The 26065-nt window shown below is 45.3% G+C and overlaps 1 protein-coding gene across 1 annotated transcript in view; it reads left to right on the top strand.

Annotated features, from left to right (window-relative positions):
• The window catches only part of LOC106566301 (arginine-glutamic acid dipeptide repeats protein-like), a 291196-nt gene that overhangs the window by 151319 nt on the left and 113812 nt on the right, over positions 1 to 26065 (top strand). Inside the window, 1 exon segment of the mRNA XM_045692861.1 lies at positions 21722 to 21827. Coding sequence (XP_045548817.1) covers positions 21722 to 21827 — 106 coding nt within the window.

Below are 26065 nucleotides of genomic sequence, written 5' to 3'. Positions count from 1 at the left end.
TGAAAAGCGAGGTAGGGAGCCGGAGGGCTTTTGAAAAGCGAGGTAGGGCCGGAGGGCTTTTGATATGCGAGGTAGGGCCCAGAGGGCTTTTGAAAAGCGAGGTAGGGCACGGAGGGCATTTGAAAAGCGAGGTAGGGGTGGAGGGCTTTTGAAAAGCCAGGTAGGGTTCGGAGGGCTTTTGAAAAGCGAGGTAGGGTGCTGGAGTGCTTTTGAAAAGCGAGGTAGGGAGGGCTTTTGAAAAGCGAGGTAGGGGATGGAGGTCTTTTGAAAAGCCAGGTGGGGGGAGGGCTTTTGAAAAGCCAGGTAGGGGGGGGAGGGCTTTTGAAAAGCGAGGTAGGGACGGGGGGCTTTTGAAAAGCGAGGTAGGGGAGGGAGGGCTTTTGAAAAGCGAGGTAGAGAGGGCTTTTGAAAAGCGAGGTAGAGAGGAGGTAGGGAGAGATTTTGAAAAGCGAGGTAGGGCCCAGAGGGCTTTTGAAAAGCGAGGTAGGGCCCGGAGGGCTTTTGAAAAGCGAGGTAGGGCACGGAGGGCTTTTGAAAAGCGAGGTAGGGCACGGAGGGCTTTTGAAAAGCGAGCTAGGGGACGGAGGGCATTTGAAAAGCGAGGTAGGGGTGGAGGGCTTTTGAAAAACGAGGTAGGGGTGGAGGGCTTTTGAAAAGCCAGGTAGGGGTGGGGGGGTTTTGAAAAGCCAGGTAGGGGTGGGGGGGTTTTGAAAAGCCAGGTAGGGGATGGAGGGCTTCTGAAAAGCGACGTAGGGGCCGGAGGGCTTTTGAACAGCGACGTAGGGGGCGGAGGGCTTTTGAAAAGCGAGGTAGGGAGGGAGCGCTTTTGAAAAGCGAGGTAGGAGCCGGAGGGCTTTTGAAAAGCGAGGTAGGAGACGGAGGGCTTTTGAAAAGCGAGGTAGGTTAGGGAGGGCTTTTGTTTTTTGCGACCCAGAAATCACCCCCAGCTAGTCTCCAGGCTCCAGGCTCCAGGTTAATGCTGCGTCGATAGATCCTATATGCTGCCTGCTGGCTGTGTTCAAAGTGACACAAGGTTTAATATGTAAATAGCTCAGACACACACACACACACACACACACACACACACACACACACACACACACAGACACACACACACACACACACACACACACACACACACACGGTTAATAAACATAGCTAAATTAAAATTATACAAATCTAAAAGTAACTTCTATTGCCTTTGCTAACTATACACAAATAGCTTACAACAAGGCCAACAAATAAAAACATTGCAACCTGCAGGTAGGAAATAACCTGATTGGGGGAAAAATAAATCTCATTGGCAACTCATGGCCTGTCTGCAAGGAACTTGAAACATTGTATCGACTATCAACTTGGTTCAGCCAGAAGCTTGGGCTAGCAAACTTGCAACATTGTATAAAATATCCAGAATCCTCAGTTTCCTGTGCTCCTGACAGACACGGCTGTAGGCTGATGCACCATGGATCAGAAGTAATCAGGAAGGTCTAGTTTATGACGTTTCCACTGCCTCAGAGCACAACATTTTCCCCTTTCACGCTGAGTGGTTATCGACAGTGGGAAGAGAGTTGGGAAAGATTTTTCTAATACATTGTGGAACTATTGTCATTCTCAATGTGATGTAAAAACAGACTTTGTTTACTTGCTTACTTTACTATCAGATCCCCAAATGGACACACTTTATACAGTGCCTTCGGAAAGTATTCAGACCCCTTGACTTCTTCCACATTTTGTTACATTACAGCCTTATTCTAAAATGGATTAAAATGTTTTTTTTCCTCATCAATCTACACACAATACCCCATAATGACATCACAATACCCCATAATGACATTACAATACCCAATAATGACATCACAATACCCCATAATGACAAAGCAAACCTTTTTTTTTTTTTGCTAATTTATTTAAAAAATAATAAAAAATGAAGTACGACATTTACATAAGTATTCAGACCCTTTACTCAGTACTTTGTTGAAGCACCTTTGGCAGTGATTACAGTCTCGAGTTTTCTTGGGTATGGCGCTATAAACTTGGCACACCTGTATTTGGGGAGTTTCTACCATTCTTCTCTGCAGATCCTCTCAAGCTCTGTCAGGTTGCATAGTCTCTCAGCTCGTTCACATCTTGGTGGAAGTTCCCTCTATTTGTTCTTGTTGACAGACGAGAGGAGGAAAGGAAGAGTAATCTGTTGACAGGGAGAAAACATGTCAACATTAATAGGGTTAGGGTTACCATTATTAGTCAGGCTGTCTGGGAGAGGAGAGGAGTGTTCTCACTGCAGTGCACTTCTCCTATACAATACCTAGACTACACACTACCCTATACAATACCTAGACTATACACTACCCTATACAATACCTAGACTACACACTACCCTATACAATACCTAGACTACACACTACCCTATACAATACCTAGACTACACACTACCCTATACAATACCTAGACTACACACTACCCTATACAATACCTAGACTATACACTACCCTATACAATACCTAGACTACACACTACCCTATACAATACCTAGACTACACACTACCCTATACAATACCTAGACTACACACTACCCTATACAATACCTAGACTATACACTACCCTATACAATACCTAGACTATACACTACCCTATACAATACCTAGACTACACACTACCCTATACAATACCTAGACTATACACTACCCTATACAATACCTAGACTATACACTACCCTATACAATACCTAGACTATACACTACCCTATACAATACCTAGACTATACACTACCCTATACAATACCTAGACTACACACTACCCTATACAATACCTAGACTATACACTACCCTATACAATACCTAGACTATACACTACCCTATACAATACCTAGACTACACACTACCCTATACAATACCTAGACTATACACTACCCTATACAATACCTAGACTACACACTACCCTATACAATACCTAGACTATACACTACCCTATACAATACCTAGACTATACACTACCCTATACAATACCTAGACTATACACTACCCTATACAATACCCTAGACTACACACTACCCTATACAATACCTAGACTATACACTACCCTATACAATACCTAGACTATACACTACCCTATACAATACCTAGACTATACACTACCCTATACAATACCTAGACTATACACTACCCTATACAATACCCTAGACTATACACTACCCTATACAATACCTAGACTATACACTACCCTATACAATACCTAGACTATACACTACCCTATACAATACCTAGACTATACACTACCCTATACAATACCTAGACTATACACTACCCTATACAATACCTAGACTATACACTACCCTATACAATACCTAGACTATACACTACCCTATACAATACCTAGACTATACACTACCCTATACAATACCTAGACTATACACTACCCTATACAATACCTAGACTATACACTACCCTATACAATACCTAGACTATACACTACCCTATACAATACCTAGACTACACACTACCCTATACAATACCTAGACTATACACTACCCTATACAATACCTAGACTACACACTACCCTATACAATACCTAGACTATACACTACCCTATACAATACCTAGACTATACACTACCCTATACAATACCTAGACTATACACTACCCTATACAATACCTAGACTACACACTGCCCTGACTTACACTACCCTATACAATACCTAGACTATACACTACCCTATACAATACCCTAGACTATACACTACCCTATACAATACCTAGACTACACACTACCCTATACAATACCTAGACTATACACTACCCTATACAATACCTAGACTACACACTACCCTATACAATACCTAGACTATACACTACCCTATACAATACCTAGACTATACACTACCCTATACAATACCTGGACTACACACTACCCTATACAATACCTAGACTATACACTACCCTATACAATACCTAGACTATACACTACCCTATACAATACCTAGACTATACACTACCCTATACAATACCTAGACTATACACTACCCTATACAATACCTAGACTACACACTACCCTATACAATACCTAGACTACACACTACCCTATACAATACCTAGACTATACACTACCCTATACAATACCTAGACTACACACTACCCTATACAATACCTAGACTATACACTACCCTATACAATACCTAGACTACACACTACCCTATACAATACCTAGACTATACACTACCCTATACAATACCTAGACTACACACTACCCTATACAATACCTAGACTACACACTACCCTATACAATACCTAGACTATACACTACCCTATACAATACCTAGACTACACACTACCCTATACAATACCTAGACTATACACTACCCTATACAATACCTAGACTACACACTACCCTATACAATACCTAGACTATACACTACCCTATACAATACCTAGACTATACACTACCCTATACAATACCTAGACTACACACTACCCTATACAATACCTAGACTATACACTACCCTATACAATACCTAGACTACACACTACCCTATACAATACCTAGACTACACACTACCCTATACAATACCTAGACTATACACTACCCTATACAATACCTAGACATACACTACCCTATACAATACCTAGACTATACACTACCCTATACAATACCTAGACTACACACTACCCTATACAATACCTAGACTATACACTACCCTATACAATACCTAGACTACACACTACCCTATACAATACCTAGACTACACACTACCCTATACAATACCTAGACTATACACTACCCTATACAATACCTAGACTATACACTACCCTATACAATACCTAGACTATACACTACCCTATACAATACCTAGACATACACTACCCTATACAATACCTAGACTATACACTACCCTATACAATACCTAGACTATACACTACCCTATACAATACCTAGACTATACACTACCCTATACAATACCTAGACTACACACTACCCTATACAATACCTAGACTATACACTACCCTATACAATACCTAGACTAACACTACCCTATACAATACCTAGACTACACACTACCCTATACAATACCTAGACTACACACTACCCTATACAATACCTAGACTACACACTACCCTATACAATACCTAGACTATACACTACCCTATACAATACTTAGACCTACACACTACCCTATACAATACCTAGACTACACACTACCCTATACAATACCTAGACTATACACTACCCTATACAATACTTAGACCTACACACTACCCTATACAATACCTAGACTACACACTACCCTATACAATACCTAGACTACACACTACCCTATACAATACCTAGACTACACACTACCCTATACAATACCTAGACTATACACTACCCTATACAATACCTAGACTACACACTACCCTATACAATACCTAGACTACACACTACCCTATACAATACCTAGACTATACACTACCCTATACAATACCTAGACTACACACTACCCTATACAATACCTAGACTATACACTACCCTATACAATACCTAGACTACACACTACCCTATACAATACCTAGACTATACACTACCCTATACAATACCTAGACTACACACTACCCTATACAATACCTAGACTATACACTACCCTATACAATACCTAGACTACACACTACCCTATACAATACCTAGACTACACACTACCCTATACAATACCTAGACTACACACTACCCTATACAATACCTAGACTATACACTACCCTATACAATACCTAGACTACACACTACCCTATACAATACCTAGACTACACACTACCCTATACAATACCTAGACTACACACTACCCTATACAATACCTAGACTACACACTACCCTATACAATACCTAGACTACACACTACCCTATACAATACCTAGACTACACACTACCCTATACAATACCTAGACTATACACTACCCTATACAATACCTAGACTACACACTACCCTATACAATACCTAGACTACACACTACCCTATACAATACCTAGACTACACACTACCCTATACAATACCTAGACTACACACTACCCTATACAATACCTAGACTACACACTACCCTATACAATACCTAGACTACACACTACCCTATACAATACCTAGACTACACACTACCCTATACAATACCTAGACTACACACTACCCTATACAATACCTAGACTATACACTACCCTATACAATACCTAGACTACACACTACCCTATACAATACCCTAGACTATACACTACCCTATACAATACCTAGACTACACACTACCCTATACAATACCTAGACTACACACTACCCTATACAATACCTAGACTACACACTACCCTATACAATACCTAGACTATACACTACCCTATACAATACCTAGACTACACACTACCCTATACAATACCTAGACTACACACTACCCTATACAATACCTAGACTATACACTACCCTATACAATACCTAGACTACACACTACCCTTGACTACACACTACCCTATACAATACCTAGACTATACACTACCCTATACAATACCTAGACTACACACTACCCTATACAATACCTAGACTACACACTACCCTATACAATACCTAGACTACACACTACCCTATACAATACCTAGACTATACACTACCCTATACAATACCTAGACTATACACTACCCTATTACAATACCTAGACTACACACTACCCTATACAATACCTAGACTATACACTACCCTATACAATACCTAGACTATACACTACCCTATACAATACCTAGACTACACACTACCCTATACAATACCTAGACTACACACTACCCTATACAATACCTAGACTATACACTACCCTATACAATACCTAGACTACACACTACCCTATACAATACCTAGACTACACACTACCCTATACAATACCTAGACTACACACTACCCTATACAATACCTAGACTATACACTACCCTATACAATACCTAGACTATACACTACCCTATACAATACCTGGACTACACACTACCCTATACAATACCTAGACTACACTACCCTATACAATACCTAGACTATACACTACCCTATACAATACCTAGACTATACACTACCCTATACAATACCTAGACTACACACTACCCTATACAATACCTAGACTACACACTACCCTATACAATACCTAGACTATACACTACCCCTATACAATACCTAGACTATACACTACCCTATACAATACCTAGACTACACTACCCTATACAATACCTAGACTATACACTACCCTATACAATACCTAGACTATACACTACCCTATACAATACCTAGACTATACACTACCCTATACAATACCTAGACTATACACTACCCTATACAATACCTAGACTATACACTACCCTATACAATACCTAGACTACACACTACCCTATACAATACCTAGACTACACACTACCCTATACAATACCTAGACTACACACTACCCTATACAATACCTAGACTACACACTACCCTATACAATACCTAGACTATACACTACCCTATACAATACCTAGACTATACACTACCCTATACAATACCTAGACTATACACTACCCTATACAATACCTAGACTACACACTACCCTATACATTACCTAGACTACACACTACCCTATACAATACCTAGACTAAACACTACCCTATACAATACCTAGACTATACACTACCCTATACAATACCTAGACTATACACTACCCTATACAATACCTAGACTATACACTACCCTATACAATACCTAGACTACACACTACCCAGAACAACGTAAGTGAATCTTTGTGATAGAAAATCAGGAGAGACATGTAGCCTTTGGCAAAAAGATTCCTAGGTGCTTTCTTCTTCCCCTGAATTTTGTCTCTCCTCATTTTCTGATCCAGTTGGGATGTGTGAGAACACAGCAGACCACTTTGTATCTGGTCGTGTGTGTGTGTGTGTGTGTGTGTGTGTGTGTGTGTGTGTGTGTGTGTGTGTGTGTGTGTGTGTGTGTGTGTGTGTGTGTGTGTGTGTGTGTGTGTGTGTGTGTGTGTGTGCTCGCCCACACACAGTGTTTTGAGAGCGTTTGTCATCCAGATGGTAGTGTTTACAGAGCTACTGTACATTTCTCTGGTTTTAGAGCAGGGTGAAAACACTCAGCACTAGCAGAACCATCGGTAGTACTTTATTATACCTCCATGTAATAAAGTATTTACAGTGCCTTCAGAAAGTATTCATACTGTCGTTCTTCTCCTGAACAATGCAGTGAACCCACTGTTCCCCGGTAGGCCGTCAATGTAAATCAGAATTTGTTCTTCACTGACTTGCCTAGTTAAATAAAGGTTAAATAAAATAAAAAATACCCCTTGAATTCTAACGCATTTTTGTTGTTAGACGGAATTAAAAAATTATTAAATATCTCATCCCATTACACACAATGCCCCATAATGAATTTTGAAATTTTAGCAAATGTATTGAAAATGAAAAGATTAAATATTTAATTTACTTATTTTTTTGTTATTGTTACTTTTTCTCCTTAATTTCTTGGGATCCAATTGGTAGTTACAGTCTTGTCTCATCGCTGCAACTCCCGTATGGATTCGGGAGAGGCCGAAGGTCAAGAGCCGTGTGTCGTCCGAAACACAACCCAGCTTCTTGACACAATGTCCGTTTAACCCGAAAGCCAGCCGCACCAATGTGTCGGAGGAAACACCGTACACCCGGCGACCGTGTCAGCGTGCATTGCGCCCCGGCCCGCCACAGGAGTCGCTAGAGCACGGTGGGATAAGAACATCCCTGCCGGCCAAACCCTCCCCTTACCCGGATGACGTTGGGCCAATTGTGCGCCGCCCCATGGGTCTCCCGGTTGCGGCCGGCTGCGACTTGAACCAGGATCTCTGGTTGCACAGCTAGCACTGTGATGTAGTGCCTTAGACCACTGCACCACTCGGGAGGCCCTAATATCTAATTTCCATAAGTATTCACATCCTTGAATCAATACATGTTATAATCACTTATTGCAGCAACTTACAGCTGTGAGTCTTTCTGGGTAAGTCTTGAAGAGGTTTACGCACTTGGATTGTACAATATTTGCACATTATTCATGTAAAAATTCAAGCTGAATACAGCACCTCTCCTCCAGTCTGACTACAGCACCTCTCCTCTAGTCTGACTACAGCACCTGTCCTCTAGTCTGACTACAGCACCTCTCCTCTAGTCTGTCTACAGCAGCTCTCCTCTAGTCTGACTACAGCACCTCTCCTCTAGTCTGTCTACAGCAGCTCTCCTCTAGTCTGACTACAGCACCTCTCCTCTAGTCTGTCTACAGCACCTAGTCTGACTACAGCACCTCTCCTCTAGTCTGTCTACAGCACCTCTCCTCTAGTCTGACTACAGCACCGCTCCTCTAGTCTGACTACAGCACCTCTCCTCTAGTCTGTCTACAGCACCTCTCCTCTAGTCTGACTACAGCACCTCTCCTCTAGTCTGTCTACAGCACCTCTCCTCTAGTCTGACTACAGCACCTCTCCTCTAGTCTGACTACAGCACCTCTCCTCTAGTCTGACTGCAGCACCTCTCCTCTAGTCTGACTACAGCACCTCTCCTCTAGTCTGACTACAGCACCTCTCCTCTAGTCTGTCTACAGCACCTCTCCTCTAGTCTGTCTACAGCACCTCTCCTCTAGTCTGACTACAGCACCTCTCCTCTAGTCTGACTACAGCACCTCTCCTCTAGTCTGTCTACAGCACCTCTCCTCTAGTCTGTCTACAGCACCTCTCCTCTAGTCTGACTGCAGCACCTCTCCTCTAGTCTGACTGCAGCACCTCTCCTCTAGTCTGACTACAGCACCTCTCCTCTAGTCTGTCTACAGCACCTCTCCTCTAGTCTGACTGCAGCACCTCTCCTCTAGTCTGTCTACAGCACCTCTCCTCTAGTCTGTCTACAGCACCTCTCCTCTAGTCTGTCTACAGCACCTATCCTCTAGTCTGACTACAGCACCTCTCCTCTAGTCTGACTACAGCACCTCTCCTCTAGTCTGACTGCAGCACCTCTCCTCTAGTCTGACTGTCTCACCTCTCCTCTAGTCTGACTGCAGCACCTCTCCTCTAGTCTGTCTACAGCACCTCTCCTCTAGTCTGACTGCAGCACCTCTCCTCTAGTCTGACTACAGCACCTCTCCTCTAGTCTGACTACAGCACCTCTCCTCTAGTCTGACTACAGCACCTCTCCTCTAGTCTGTCTACAGCACCTCTCCTCTAGTCTGACTACAGCACCTCTCCTCTAGTCTGACTACAGCACCTCTCCTCTAGTCTGACTACAGCACCTCTCCTCTAGTCTGTCTACAGCACCTCTCCTCTAGTCTGACTACAGCACCTCTCCTCTAGTCTGACTACAGCACCTCTCCTCTAGTCTGACTACAGCACCTCTCCTCTAGTCTAACTACAGCACCTCTCCTCTAGTCTGACTACAGCACCTCTCCTCTAGTCTGACTACAGCATCTCTCCTCTAGTCTGTCTACAGCACCTCTCCTCTAGTCTGACTACAGCACCTCTCCTCTAGTCTGACTACAGCACCTCTCCTCTAGTCTGACTACAGCAAAGCTACGGTAACACCTCACTCCCCCTGGTGTTAAAGCTACGGTAACACCTCACTCCCCCTGGTGTTAAAGCTACGGTAACATCTCACTCCCCCCGGTGTTAAAGCTACAGTGAGATGTCACTGTAGCTTTCTGCCATACTTTAACTGCTTGCCATTCCTCTGACTCACGTCACCCTGCGCTGAGAGCAAATAGATGCTGCTGTCTCTGTAGGATGTACACTGTGTACAAAACACCTTCCTAATATTGAGTTGCACCCACTTCTGCCCTCAGAACAGCTTCAATTCGTCAGGGCATGGACTCTACAAGGTGTCGAAAGCGTTCCACAGGGATGCTGGCCCAAGTTGACTCCAATGAGTCCCACAGTTGTGTCCAGTTGGCTGCATGTCCTCTGACTGGTGGACCATTCTTGATACACACGGTAAACTGTTGAGCCTGAAAAATCTCAGCAGCGTTGCAGTTCTTGACACACTCAAACCGTTGTGCCTAGTACCTGTTACCATACCCCCGTTCAAAGACACTTAATGGTAAGCAATTCAAGTGGTGCGCCCCGGGCAGTAAGTACTTATGTCACGCCTGAGAGAGAGAGTAGTTAGCCGCCACAGAAGAAGAGGAGAGTGATAAAAAAAAAACGGAAAATAAACACATTTCCTATTAACGCGTACAGTGGCGAGGAGGAAGGGGGTCTGGTTTTGCTTAGGTGTCCGTTTTGTGTTACGCCTCCCTCCTTCCCTCTCTCCCTCTAGAGAGGTACAGGTTGAAACAGTTATATTCCCTCCCCTCCCCCTCTTGGCGCGGGTTTGCCCGGGTGGGCTTACAGCCGCCATGTTGAAGACTGACTAGAACCACGTATGGGTGCTAGTGAATGTCAAAACGGCAGCTCCCTCGTGCAGCAGAGCTGTGCTCCCCTTTCACCTCTGGGGTTAAGCCCTTGTCCTTTATGGTGGTGTGGTGCTACACAGTCCTAGTCCAGTCCACCTTGGCTGGCACGACTCAGTTGGCTCTCTGGTTGCAGATTGGAAGGTTTCCAAACCCTCAGACAAAGGAAACTGAATGGCCGTAAGCCTTTCTCTCGTTTCCGGGTTGGGACATCCGTTTATGGGAAGATCTGGGAAATCCAATATCTGGTCTAAGGCATATGGTATTTTCTCAATAGAAATCCTATATCCGGTCTAAGGCATATGGTATTTTCTCAATAGAAATCCTATATCCGGTCTAAGGCATATGGTATTTTCTCAATAGAAATGGATCAAACCAAGAGAAAGTCCTGTTGTTGCACTTCTTTGTTTGAATTTGGGAGAGAAAAAACGGCTGCAAGTAAAGCCTCGCACTTTGAAATCAACCGGTGTTGGACTAACTGGAATTGCCTTTCCATTGCCTCCAATCTAGCTAGCAAGATGTTGAAGAAATAATTTCATTCACCCTAAACACGCTCACGTAACTAACCTTACCCCATACTCCCGATGTCATCTAGCCAAATGTTTAGCTAGCTAGCTTGATTCCTAACTTTGTTTGCCATGACCACAGCCAGCCAAATGTTTAGCTAGCTAGCTTGATTCCTAACTTTACTTGCCATGACCACAGCTAGCCAAATGTTTAGCTAGCTAGCTTGATTCCTAACTTTGCTTGCCATGACCACAACTAGCCAAATGTTTAGCTTGCTACTTAGCTCAACTGTTAGCGTCGTTGCTAGCATAGCAGTCTAGCTAGCTACCTTGATTCCTAACTTTGCTTGCCTTGGCATAGACTGCCAGTTAGTAGCCAAACCAAACACACCTGATGACATGTTTGATAGGATGTAGCTAGTTTGCTTTCAATCCCTGCTATCTAGCTTGTTTCAACTCTGATTTGTAAGTTAACCTTCACTACCTAGTATTCAAGGACTGACTTCTAATAAACGTTTATTGTATATTGCAAAAATAAATGGATCGTTCAACTATGTTGGTAATTCGTGTCATGTCTGACTACTGCAGTACTGCTTGTCCATTTGGTAGCTAACAGCAACAAACCCAGATGAGCAGAGATCAGATTCCCATTTGGTAGCTAACAGTAACAAACGCAGATGAGCAGAAATCAGATTCCAATTTGGTAGCTAACAGTAACAAACCCAGATGAGCAGAGATCAGATTCCCATTTGGTAGGTAACAGTAACAAACCCAGATGAGCAGAGATCAGATTCCCATTTGGTAGGTAACAGTAACAAACGCAGATGAGCAGAGATCAGATTCCCATTTGGTAGGTAACAGTAACAAACGCAGATGAGCAGAGATCAGATTCCCATTTGGTAGCTAACAGTAACAAACGCAGATGAGCAGAGATCAGATTCCCATTTGGTAGGTAACAGTAACAAACGCAGATGAGCAGAGATCAGATTCCCATTTGGTAGCTAACAGTAACAAACGCAGATGAGCAGAGATCAGATTCCCATTTGGTAGCTAACAGCAACAAACCCAGATGAGCAGAGATCAGATTTCCATTTGGTAGCTAACAGCAACAAACCCAGATGAGCAGAGATCAGATTCCCATTTGGTAGCTAACAGTAACAAACCCAGATGAGCAGAGATCAGATTCCCATTTGGTAGCTAACAGTAACAAACGCAGATGAGCAGAGATCAGATTCCCATTTGGTAGCTAACAGCAACAAACCAGATGAGCAGAGATCAGATTCCCTATGCTCAGTCAGTCAGAGAGAATGTGTGTGTATTGGGGTGGGGGGCACAGAGGTGCTTAGCTTGCCAGCACACTGCCTTTCACTATTCCCCTCTCCCTTTCCTGGCTGGTCAGTACAGTGCCTTTTTTATTTTCCCCCTCTCCCTTTCCTTAGCTGGCCAGAACTGTACCTTTCACTATTCCCCTCTCCCTTTCCTTAGCTGGCCAGAACTGTACCTTTCACTATTCCCCTCTCCCTTTCCTTAGCTGGCCAGAACTGTACCTTTCACTATTCCCCTCTCCCTTTCCTTAGCTGGCCAGAACTGTACCTTTCACTATCCCCCTCTCCCTTTCCTTAGCTGGCCAGAACTGTACCTTTCACTATTCCCCTCTCCCTTTCCTTAGCTGGCCAGAACTGTACCTTTCACTATCCCCCTCTCCCTTTCCTTAGCTGGCCAGAACTGTACCTTTCACTATCCCCCTCTCCCTTTCCTTAGCTGGCCAGAACTGTACCTTTCACTATTCCCCTCTCCCTTTCCTTAGCTGGCCAGAACTGTACCTTTCACTATTCCCCTCTCCCTTTCCTTAGCTGGCCAGAACTGTACCTTTCACTATTCCCCTCTCCCTTTCCTTAGCTGGCCAGAACTGTACCTTTCACTATTCCCCTCTCCCTTTCCTTAGCTGGCCAGAACTGTACCTTTCACTATTCCCCTCTCCCTTTCCTTAGCTGGCCAGAACTGTACCTTTCACTATTCCCCCTCTCCCTTTCCTTAGCTGGCCAGAACTGTACCTTTCACTATTCCCCTCTCCCTTTCCTTAGCTGGCCAGAACTGTACCTTTCACTATCCCCCTCTCCCTTTCCTTAGCTGGCCAGAACTGTACCTTTCACTATTCCCTTCTCCCTTTCCTTAGCTGGCCAGAACTGTACCTTTCACTATTCCCCTCTCCCTTTCCTTAGCTGGCCAGAACTGTACCTTTCACTATTCCCCTCTCCCTTTCCTTAGCTGGCCAGAACTGTACCTTTCACTATTCCCCTCTCCCTTTCCTTAGCTGGCCAGAACTGTACCTTTCACTATTCCCCTCTCTCTTTCCTCCTTTCTTTTTATCTATTTCTCATCCTCTCTCATGGACTTCCCTTGTATTTTTGCTCTACTGCTGTGCAGGGCTGTTATCGCCTATCCCCTGTGTTATCCTAGCTCCTATCCCCTGTGTTATCCTAGCTCCTATCCCCTGTGTTATCCTAGCGTCTATCCCCTGTGTTATCCTAGCGTCTATCCCCTGTCTTATCCTAGCTCCTATCCCCTGTGTTATCCTAGCTCCTACCCCCCTGTGTTATCCTAGCGTCTAGCCCCTGTGTTATTCTAGCTCCTATCCCCTGTGTTATCCTAGCTCCTATCCCCCTGTGTTATCCTAGCTCCTATCCCCCGTGTTATCCTAGCTCCTATCCCCCTGTGTTATCCTATCTCCTATCCCCTGTGTTATCCTAGCTCATATCCCCTGTGTTATCCTAGCTCTTATCCCCTGTTATCCTAGCTCCTATCCCCTGTGTTATCGTAGCTCCTATCCCCTGTGTTATCCTAGCTCCTAGCCCCTGTTTTATCCTAGCGTCTAGCCCCTGTGTTATCCTAGCTCATATCCCCTGTGTTATCCTAGCTCCTATCCCCTGTGTTATCCTAGTGTCTATCCCTGTGTTATCCTAGCTCCTATCCCCTGTGTTATCCTAGCTCCTATCCCCTGTGTTATCCTAGCTCCTATCCCCTGTGTTATCCTAGCTCCTAGCCCCTGTTTTATCCTAGCTCCTAGCCCCTGTGTTATCCTAGCTCCTAGCCCCTGTGTTATCCTAGCTCCTAGCCCCTGTGTTATCCTAGCGTCTATCCCTGTGTTATCCTAGCTCTTATCCCCTGTGTTATCCTAGCTCCTATCCCCTGTGTTATCCTAGCACCTAGCCCCTGTGTTATCCTAGCTCCTATCCCCCTGTGTTATCCTAGCTCCTATCCCCTGTGTTATCCTAGCTCCTATCCCCTGTGTTATCCCAGCTCCTATCCCCTGTGTTATCCCAGCTCTTATCCCCTGTGTTATCCCAGCTCCTATCCCCTGTGTTATCCCAGATCCTATCCCGTGTTATCCTAGCTCCTATCCCCTGTGTTATCCTAGCTCCTGTCCCCCGTGTTATCCTAGCTCCTATCCCCCTGTGTTATCCTAGCTCCTATTCCCCTGTGTTATCCTAGCTCCTATCCCCCTGTGTTATCCTAGCTCCTATCCCCCTGTGTTATCCTAGCTCCTATCCCCTGTGTTATCCTAGCCCCTGTGTTATCCTAGCTCCTATCCCCTGTGTTATCCTATATCTCACACCCCTCCAGAGTGGCTGTCTCCCAGTGGAGAGTGGAGATTAGAGTGTGGAGAGAGAGAGAGAGAGATGGCCGCCTCCCGGGTGCTCCACTCTACTGCAGCCTGGAATGTCTCTAATCAATTCAGCATTGTGACATTCTTACTTTATCTCTCTCTGCGGTTCTCTCTCTCTGGTTCTCTCTTCCTCTGTCTCTGTGGTTCTCTTATCTTCCTTTCTCTGCGGATCTCTTCCTCTTTCTCCCTCCTGTCTGTTAATGCTTATCTCCACAATGTGAGTGTGTGCTGTAATCCTCTCTGTGAGTGTGTGTGTGTTGATCTGCTCTGTGTGCAACAAGCACAGCGTAGCCCATTCTCAGCTCTGGAATGAGGTAGCCATCCCCCCCCCCCCCCCACACACACACCACTCACAAGGGCAGACAGTTTTATTCACAGACTGTTGTGATTTTTTAACTGTGAGTGCGTGTCTGTATCAGTGTGTGTATTCATGTTCCAACAGCTTAAGCAAAGCACTTGATAGTTGTTTTACAGGCTAAAAAATGAGCTATTACATGTACACATCAGCAAACATTTATCATCTCCTGAAAACACGCCAGCTGTAGATGAAAAGGTCTGAAGTTTAACGTCGTTAAACGTTCCTGAAACGTTGGCTAGATGAGAGGTTGACAGGGATTCATGAAGAACCATGACATCATTGCATAGCAGCGCACATCTCTTCGTGTGTGTGTGTGTGTGTGTGTGTGTGTGTGTGTGTGTGTGTGTGTGTGTGTGTGTGTGCGTCTCTCAGTGGTTAGGAATGCGTTTGAAAAATGCCTGTTGATGTGGTTTCCCTGTGATCAGAGCAAATCAGCACTGTATGTGGTAGTAGGACTGATGCTGTTGGCTGTGGCTTAGTTTCGTCACATGCTGAACAACAGCTGGCGACACACACGCACACGCACACACACACACTCCTCCAAAGCCTCAGAGAGAGAGCAAGAGAGAGGGATGGGGAGGTGACTGAGGGGATGGAGAAACAAACAGAAGGAATGGAGGGGGATGTGAGACCATAGGTGGGTTAGAAGGTTATAGGGAAACGGGATTTCATCTCTAGTTCATCCCTATTGATCACCCGGCTACGCATGCCTCTCCCTAATATCAATATGCCTCGTCCATTACTGTCCTGGTTAGTGATTACTGTCTTATTTCACTGTAGAGCCTCTAGCCCTGCTCAATATGCCTTAACCAACCATGTTGTTCCACCTCCTACATATACGATGACATCACCTGGTTTAAATGTCTCTAGAGACTATATCTCTCTCGTCATTACTCAATGCCTAGGTTTACCTCCAATCTACGCACATCCTACCATACCTTTGTCTGTACATTATGCCTTGAATGTATGCTATCGCACCCAGAAACCTGCTCCTTTTACTCTCTGTTCCGAATGTACTAGACGACCAGTTCTTATAGCTTTTAGCCGTACCCTCATCCTACTCCTCCTCTGTTCCTCTGGTGATGTAGAGGTTAATCCAGGTCCTGCAGTGCCTGGCTCCACTCCTATTCCCCCAGGTGCTCTCTTTTGATGACTTCTGTAACCGTAATAGCCTTGGTTTCATGCATGTTAACATTAGAAGCCTTCTCCCTAAGTTTGTTTTATTCACTGCTTTAGCACACTCTGCCAACCCGGATGTCCTAGCCGTGTCGGAATCCTGGCTTAGGAAGACCACCAAAACCCCTGAAATGTCCATCCCTAACTATAACATTTTACAACAAGTTAGAACTCCCAAAGGGGGCGGTGTTACAATCTACTGCAGAGATAGCCTGCAGAGTTCTGTCTTACTATCCAAGTCTGTACCCAAACAATTTGAGCTTCTACTTTTAAAAATCCACCTTTCCAGAAACAGGTTTCTCACCGTTGCCGCTTGCTACAGATCACCCTCTGCCCCCAGCTGTGCTCTGGACACCATATGTGAACTGATTGCCCCCCATCTATCTTCAGAGCTTGTGCTGCTAGGTGACCTCAACTGGGACATGCTTAACACCCCAGCCATCCTACAATCTAAGCTTGATGCCCTCAATCTCACACAAATTATCAATGAACCCACCAGGTACAACCCCAAATCTGTAAACATGGGCACCCTCATAGATATCATCCTAACCAACTTGCCCTCTAAATACACCTCTGCTGTCTTCAACCAGGATCTCAGCGATCACTGCCTCATTGCCTGCATCCATAATGGGTCAGCGGTCAAACGACCACCCCTCATCACTGTCAAACGCTCCCTGAAACACTTCAGCGAGCAGGCCTTTCTAATCAAGCTGGCCCGGGTATCCTGGAAGGATATTGACCTCATCACGTCAGTAGAGGATGCCTGGTTATTCTTTAAAAGTGCCTTCCTCACCATCTTAAATAAGCATGCCCCATTCAAAAAATGTAGAACCAGGAAGAGATATATCCCTTGGTTCACTCCAGACCTGACTGCCCTTGACCAGCACAAAAACATCCTGTGGCGTTCTGCATTAGCATCGAATAGCCCCCATGATTTGCAACTTTTCAGGGAATTTAGGAACCAATATACACAGGCAGTTAGGAAAGCTAAGGCTAGCTTTTTCAAACAGAAATGTAGCACAAACTCAAAAATGTTTTGGGACACTGTAAAGTCCATGGAGAATAAGAGCACCTCCTCCCAGCTGCCCACTGCACTGAGGCTAGGAAACACTGTCCACCACCGACAAATCCACTATAATTGAGATTTTCAATAAGCATTTTTCTATGGCTGGCCATGCTTTCCACTTGGCTACCCCTACCCCGGTCAACAGCACTGCACCCCCCACAGCAACTCGCCCAAGCCTCCCCCATTTCTCCTTCTCCCAAATCCAGTCAGCTGATGTTCTGAAAGAGCTGCAAAATCTGGACCCCTACAAATCAGCTGGGCTAGACAATCTGAACCCTCTGTTTCTATAATTATCTGCCGAAATTGTTGCAACCCCTATTACTAGCCTGTTGAACCTCTCTTTCGTATCGTCTGAGATTCCCAAAGATTGGAAAGCTGCCGCGATCATCCCCCTCTTCAAAGGGGGAGACACTCTAGACCCAAACTGCTACAGACCTATATCTATCCTACCCTGCCTTTCTAAGGTCTTCGAAAGCCAAGTTAACAAACAGATTACCGACCATTTCGAATCCCACCGTACCTTCTCCGCTATGCAATCTGGTTTCAAAGCTGGTCATGGGTGCACCTCAGCCACGCTCAAGGTCTTAAACGATATCATAACCGCCATCGATAAAAGACAATACTGTGCAGCCGTATTCATCGACCTGGCCAAGGCTTTCGACTCTGTCAATCACCACATTTTTATCGGCAGACTCAACAGCCTTGGTTTCTCTAATGACTGCCTCGCCTGGTTAACCAACTACTTCTCTGATAGAGTTCAGTGTGTCAAATCGAAGTGCCACAGGGTTCAATTCTTGGGCCAACTCTCTCCTCTGTGTACATCAATGATGTTGCTCTTGCTGCTGGTGATTCTCTGATCCACCTCTACGCAGACGACACCATTCTGTATACTTCTGGCCCTTCTTTGGACACTGTTAACAAACCTCCAGACGAGCTCAAATGCCATACAACTCTCCTTCCGTGGCCTCCAACTGCTTTTAAATGCTAGTAAAAGTAAATACATGCTCTTCAACCGATCACTGCCTGCACCTGCCCGCCCGTCCAGCATCACTACTCTGGACGGTTCGGACTTAGAATATGTGGACAACTACAAATACCTAGGTGTCTGGTTAGACTGTAAACTCTCCTTCCAGACTCACATTAAGAATCTCCAATCCAAAATTAAATCTAGAATCAGCTTCCTATTTCGCAACAAAGCATCCTTCACTCATGCTGCCAAACATACCCTCATAAACTGACCATCCTACCGATCCTCGATTTCGGCGATGTCATTTACAAAATAGCCTCCAACACTCTACTCAGCAAATTGGATGCAGTCTATCACAGTGCCATCCGTTTTGTCATCAAAGCCCCATATACTACCCACTACTGCGGCCTGTGTGCTCTCGTTAGCTGGCCCTAGCTTCATATTCGTCGACAAACCCACTGGCTCCAGGTCATCTACAAGTCTCTGCTAGGTAAAGCCCCGCCTTATCTCAGCTCACTGGTCACCATAGCAGCACCAACCCGTAGCACGCGCTCCAGCAGGTATATCTCACTGGTCACCCCCAAAGCCAATTCTTTCTTTGGCCGCCTTTCCTTCCAGTTCTCTGCTGCCAATGACTGGAATGAATTGCAAAAATCACTGAAGCTGGAGACTCATGTCTCCCTCTCTAACTTTAAGCACCAGCTGTCAGAGCAGCTCACAGATCACTGTACCTGTACATAGCCCATCTGTAAATAGCCCATCCAACTACCTCATCCCCATACTGTATTTATTTATTTTTCTTGTGCCTTTGCACCCCAGTATCTCTACTTGCACATTCATCTTCTGCACATCTATCACTCCAGTGTTTAATTGCTAAATTGCAATTACTTCGCCACCATGGCTTATTTATTGCCTTACCTCTCTTATCCTACCTCCTTTGCACACACTGTATATAGACTTTTTTTCTACTGTCTTATTGACTGTATGTTTTGTTTATTCCATGTGTAACTCTGTGTTGTTGTATGTGTCGAACTGCTTTGCTTTATCTTGGCCAGGTCGCAGTTGTAAATGAAAACTTGTTCTCAACTGGCCTACCTGGTTAAATAAAGGGGAAATAAAAGTAAATTAAAAAATGACTCAACAGACTTGAAATGTCTTCACACTGACCTCACGCTCCTTCACACACTGACCTCACGCTCCTTCACACATTGAGCACACAGCTCTCTACCCTCCTCCCTCCCTCTCTCTCCCCACCCTCCTCCCTCTCTCACTCCCCTTCTCCCTTCCTCCCTCACTCCCTCCCTCCCTCCCCTCCCTCCCTCTATTTCTCTCCCTCCCTCTCTCTCCTTCTCTATGGTGGTTCTGTGGGCTAGCCATGTTTATAAATATGGCTGTGATATCTGGCTTCTCCCAAAGGACTGTGTGTGAATGTGTTTGTATTTGTGTGTGTAGCAGCATAGCTCCTAGCTGTGGTCTCTTTATATGTTCTTTTAAAACCTCTCGACGGTCAGTTGGGCTCGTGTGAAGGCACAATAAATGTTTAATGTTGGGGAATGAAAACAGTGTTGTGCCCTTTTCATGCTTCTACCTGGCCTGGCCAGGCTTGTACTCCCTTTATTCAAGCCTCCGGAAGCTCTCTCTGTGACTCAGTGCTGCTGCTCAGTGGCGATATGGTGGTACTGCAGTTGAGGGTGGGAGCTGTAGTACCACAGATGACCAATGGGTGGCATGGCACTAAGGATTTGCCCCAATGTTGGGTTTTCTAGATTGTTGTTTTGGCACTCTGATTGGTTGAATTATTACGTTAGGTTTGAGATAGCAAGTGGAAGTTTAATTGAAGAGGAATATAGCTCAGTAACTTTGCCTCTCCTTTCCCCCTGACTTCTACACATGGAGGCTTCTAATATCAGCCTGTGTACTTCATTAAAGCAGCTAAATACTCTCCAATCCCTTTTTAATTGAGCTGGTTTCACTGTGGGCTTTTTGGCAGCAACCAGCTGAGCGACTAGGGCGGATAACAAGCAGAAAGCAGCAGCAGCACGGCTCTGTGTACTGTATCCCAAATGGCACCCTATTCCCTATGTTGTGCACTACTCTAGACCAGGGCCCATGGGGGCTCTGGTCAAAAGTAGTGCACTATGTAGGGTATAGGTTGACGTTTTCTATGCCTGTCTGCCAACACATCAATGTGTGATGCTGTTAACAAACAGCTGTCTGTTTATTTTATTGGAGCCTGTTTTTTCTAAATCTGTTCTCTCTTTCTTTCTTTCTCTCTCTCTCTCTCTCTTATTCTTTCTTTCTCTCTCTCTCTCTCTTTCTTTCTCTCTTTCTTTCTCTCTTTCTTTCTCTCTCTCTCTCGCGCTCTCTCTCTCGCGCTCTCTCTCTCTCGCTCTCTCTCTCTCTGTCTCGCTCTCTCTCGGTCTCTCTCTCTCTCTCTCTCTCTCTCTCTCTCTCTCTCTCTCTCTCTCTCTCGCTCTGTCTGTCTCCTTCTTTCTCTCTCTCTCTGTCTCTCTCTCTCTCTGTCCCTCTGTCTCTGTCTCTCTCTCTCTCTCACAGAGTAAACGAGACCATCTGTTACTCAGTGTTAAATGGTATTATCGTCAGTCAGAGGTCCCTGACTCAGTCTACCAACACCTGGTGCAGGATCGCAACAATGAGAACGGTGAGTGTGAGAGACTTGTACAAACACACACACACACACCAGGGTTTCCGTTCGGGAAAATGTGGCGCCGGACATTTGACCGGCAACATTTAAATTTACCGGACATTTGACAAATTTACCGGACCCATATGCATTGGGTGCGTAACCCGATTTATGGCGTCCACCCACGGTGCTCAGGGGCGTCCACCCACGGTGCTCAGGGGCGTCCACCCACGGTGCTCAGGGGCGTCCACCCACGGTGCTCAGGGGCGGCCACCCACGGTGCTCAGGGGCGGCCACCCACGGTGCTCAGGGGCATCCACCCACGGTGCTCAGCGGCGTCCACCCACGGTGCTCAGCGGCGTCCACCCACGGTGCTCAGGGGCGTCCACCCACGGTGCTCAGCGGCGTCCACCCACGGTGCTCAGGGGCGTCCACCCACGGTGCTCAGGGGCGTCCACCCACGGTGCTCAGGGGCGTCCACCCACAGTGCTCAGAATGACAGAAATCACTTTATATTAACAGAACATGCAGGTGACGGAGGCAACGCCGCATGTCCTTCTTGCCGAACTCAGATGGACACGTTGAAGATGAACCGCTGCCACTGTTCTTCAGCCAACAAGAAGATTAACAAACAGCTACATCACTAGTCTATGTATGAGGCAAGTGAGTTTCAATTTGGGGAAGTGCCTGTTTGCTTTTCAATCCTGCTAGATAGGCTACTCCAGATATTTCACTCCATGTATCAACCACTGTTTGAGAAGCACGCAGCCTCTCGCTGAGCGACAGGTAATATTCCGCCCAATCTCTGTATGCCATTGGCTCTCCAACCCTGTTCCTGCAGCTACCCAGTGCTTCATTTGGGAAACCAAGTGAAATCTTTTCGGGAATGTTTTCACAACTAAACATATTTCATTAAACGGTTGACAGCCCCTCTGTGTGCTTGAGAAAGGAATGAAGGAGTAAGGGGAGGAGATGGAAATGCCCAGTGGTGAGATATTCTCTACCTAAAGGAGCACGCAGCCTCTCGCTAAATCACAAGTCTATGTCAACTATACTATAGTAGAAAAGTTTAGGCTATCGATTCTATTGGTCAACTTGTCGAAAGAAATGGCCTATTCCAAACAGACTGTGGGACAGTTGTGGGACGATAGATTCCAAATTCATACAACAAGTAGACCTGGACTACAGGAAAAGCAAAAAAAACGTTAAAAAGTAATGAGTCTGATGCAACAGATCAAACTATTTCTTCACATTATAAGCGCAGCGATGCGCATCAAGGCAGTGGGCTACCCGCGAATGTTTGTTCCAAAACGTTGTCAGAAGGACACTGCACGTGCGAGTGGATTCATGTGAGATGAAAATGTGAGTTGGAAATGTAGAAGGCGAAGAGATGTAATAAGCTATTTTGAAGCGAGGTAAGACATGCCTCATTATATATGTATTACACAATTCAGCTTTCAAACATTTTAAGTATATAATTTTTTCAAAATGCTGCGTCCAGCTCATTGGAAGTGTGTGATGCGCTGATGAAGCCTGTCTTCAGCTGCCATTTTGACGGCGTGTTCAAAACAACTCGGAAATCTCCGACTTCAGTACTTTCCAGATAACTGGGGGAAAAAATAGCTCCGACTGGGGGGAAAAAAATCGATTTGATTGGTCATCCAACTCGGGCCTCTTTCTAGAGCTCCGTCTTTCTGGCTTGAAAATCACTGAAATCACTGGTGATTCTCTGATCCACCTCTACGCAGACGACACCATCTTGTATACTTCTGGCCCTTCTTTGGACACTGTTAACAAACCTCCAGACGAGATTCAATGCCATACAACTCTCCTTCTGTGGCCTCCAACTGCTCTTAAATGCTAGTAAAAGTAAATGCATGCTCTTCAAACGATCGCTGCCCACACCTGCCCGCCCGTCCAGCATCACTACTCTGGACGGTTCTGACTTAGAAAATGTGGACAACTACAAATACCTAGGTGTCTGGTTAGACTGTAAACTCTCCTTCCAGACTCATCAAGCATCTCCAATCCAAAATTAAATCTAGAATTGGCTTCCTATTTCGCAACAAAGCATCCTTCACTCATGCTGCCAAACATACCCTCGTAAAACTGACTGTCCTACCAATCCTTGACTTCGGCGATGTCATTTACAAAATAGCCTCCAACACTCTACTTAGCAAATTGGATGCAGTCTATCACAGTGCCATCCATTTTGTCACCAAAGCCCCATATACTACCCACTACTGCGGCCTGTGTGCTCTCGTTAGCTGGCCCTAGCTTCATATTCGTCGACAAACCCACTGGCTCCAGGTCATCTATAAGTCTTTGCTAGGTAAAGCCCTGCCTTATCTCAGCTCACTGGTCACCATAGCAACACCCACCCGTAGCACGCACTCCAGCAGGTATATCTCACTGGTCACCCCCAAAGCCAATTCCTCCTTTGGCCACCTTTCCTTCCAGTTCTCTGCTGCCAATGACTGGAACGAACTGCAAAAATCACTGAAGCTGGAGACTCATGTCTCCCTCTCTAACTTTAAGCACCAGCTGTCAGAGCAGCTCACAGATTACTGCACCTGTACATAGCCCATCTATAATTTAGCCCAAACAACTACCTCTTCCCCTACTGTGTTTATTTATTTTTGCTCTTTTGCACCCCAGTTTCTCTACTTGCACATTCATCTTCTGCACATCTACCACTCCAGTGTTAATGCTAAATTGTCATTATTTCGCCACTATGGCCTTTGTTTTGTTGCCTCACCTCCCTAATCTTACTACATTTGCACACACTGTACAAATACCTTTTCTATTGTATTATTGACTGTACGTTTGTTTATGTATAAATCTGTTTTTGTTGTTGTCACACTGCTTTGCTTTATCTTGACCAGGTCGCAGTTGTAAATGAGAACTTGTTCTCAACTGGCCTACCTGGTTAAATAAAGGTGAAATAAATAAATGACTTCCATCATTGAATAGGCTATAAAGCGTTATTTTGCAATGGGATTGTTTCTCCGTCTCCCAGACAACTGGCTGGCGCCAATTTTATCGGTTTTTCTATTGTTTAATCGGACAAAGCCGGTTATTACTGGCTAACGGAAACCCTGACGCGCACGCACACACACACACACACACACACACACACACACACACACACACACACACACACACACACACACACACACACACACTATACAGTTAACTGTAACGGACATGATGTGTCATTCTTGGCTGTGATTGTGAAACAGAACACCGGTCTGAACCAGTCATTAGCTGTGTTCCCAAGGTAACAACACTCCTTCAGATCAGCCCATTACAGGCCAGCGGGACGTGCACACACACTGTACCGAACCAGTCTTATTAGCTCTGTTTCCTTGGTAACACACACCTTGTAGACCAGACAGCGAATGTCTGGACCATCAAGTGCAAATAACCTGCATTGTAATGGGCCCTTGAACACAAACTACCCAGCCATCAGCACAAGTGGCCCGTCACACACACACACACACACACACACACACACACACACACCCTGTCTGCTCCTCCTTTTATTCTGTCTGACTACCTGATTACTGATTACTGACTACCTGATTACTGACTACCTGATTACTGACTACCTGATTACTGACTTACTGATTACTGACTACCTGATTACTGACTACCTGATTACTGACTACCTGATTACTTGAAGCAATTCTCATCCACCCAAACATGTTCAAATGGAGTGTTCACTCTGTCTGCTACAGCCAAAACATGACCCTGACTCTGTCCTCTCTCCCTGCTCCTTGTCCTCCTCTCTCTCTCTCCTCTCTCTCCTCCTCTCTCCTCTTCCTTGTCCTGCTCTCTCTCCTCCTCTCCTTCTCTCCTCTCTCTCCTCCTCTCCTCCTCTCCTCTCTCTCCTCCTCTCTCCTCTTCCTGCTCCTCCTCTCTCTCCTCCTCTCTCCTCTTCCTGCTCCTCCTCTCTCTCCTCCTCTCTCCTCCTCCTGCTCCTTGTCCTGCTCTCTCTCCTCCTCTCTCTCCTCCTCATTCCTCCTCTCTCTCCTCTCCTTCTCTCTCCTCTCCTCTCTCCTCTCTCTCCTCCTCTCTCTCCTCTCCTCTCTCCTCTCTCTCCTCCTCTCTCTCCTCTTCCTTCTCCTCCTCTCTCTCCTCCTCCTGCTCCTTGTCCTCCTCTCCTCCTTTTCTCTCTCCTCGTCCTCTGTCCTGCTCCTCATCCCCCTCTCCTCTCCTCTCCTCTCCTCTTCTCCTTTACCTCCTCTGACTGT

The sequence above is a fragment of the Salmo salar genome, chromosome ssa13 (assembly GCF_905237065.1).
Source record: "Salmo salar chromosome ssa13, Ssal_v3.1, whole genome shotgun sequence".
Lineage (NCBI taxonomy): Eukaryota > Metazoa > Chordata > Actinopteri > Salmoniformes > Salmonidae > Salmo > Salmo salar.
Note: the sequence above shows the minus strand (reverse complement) of the source record. Positions and strands in the feature narration are given on the sequence as shown.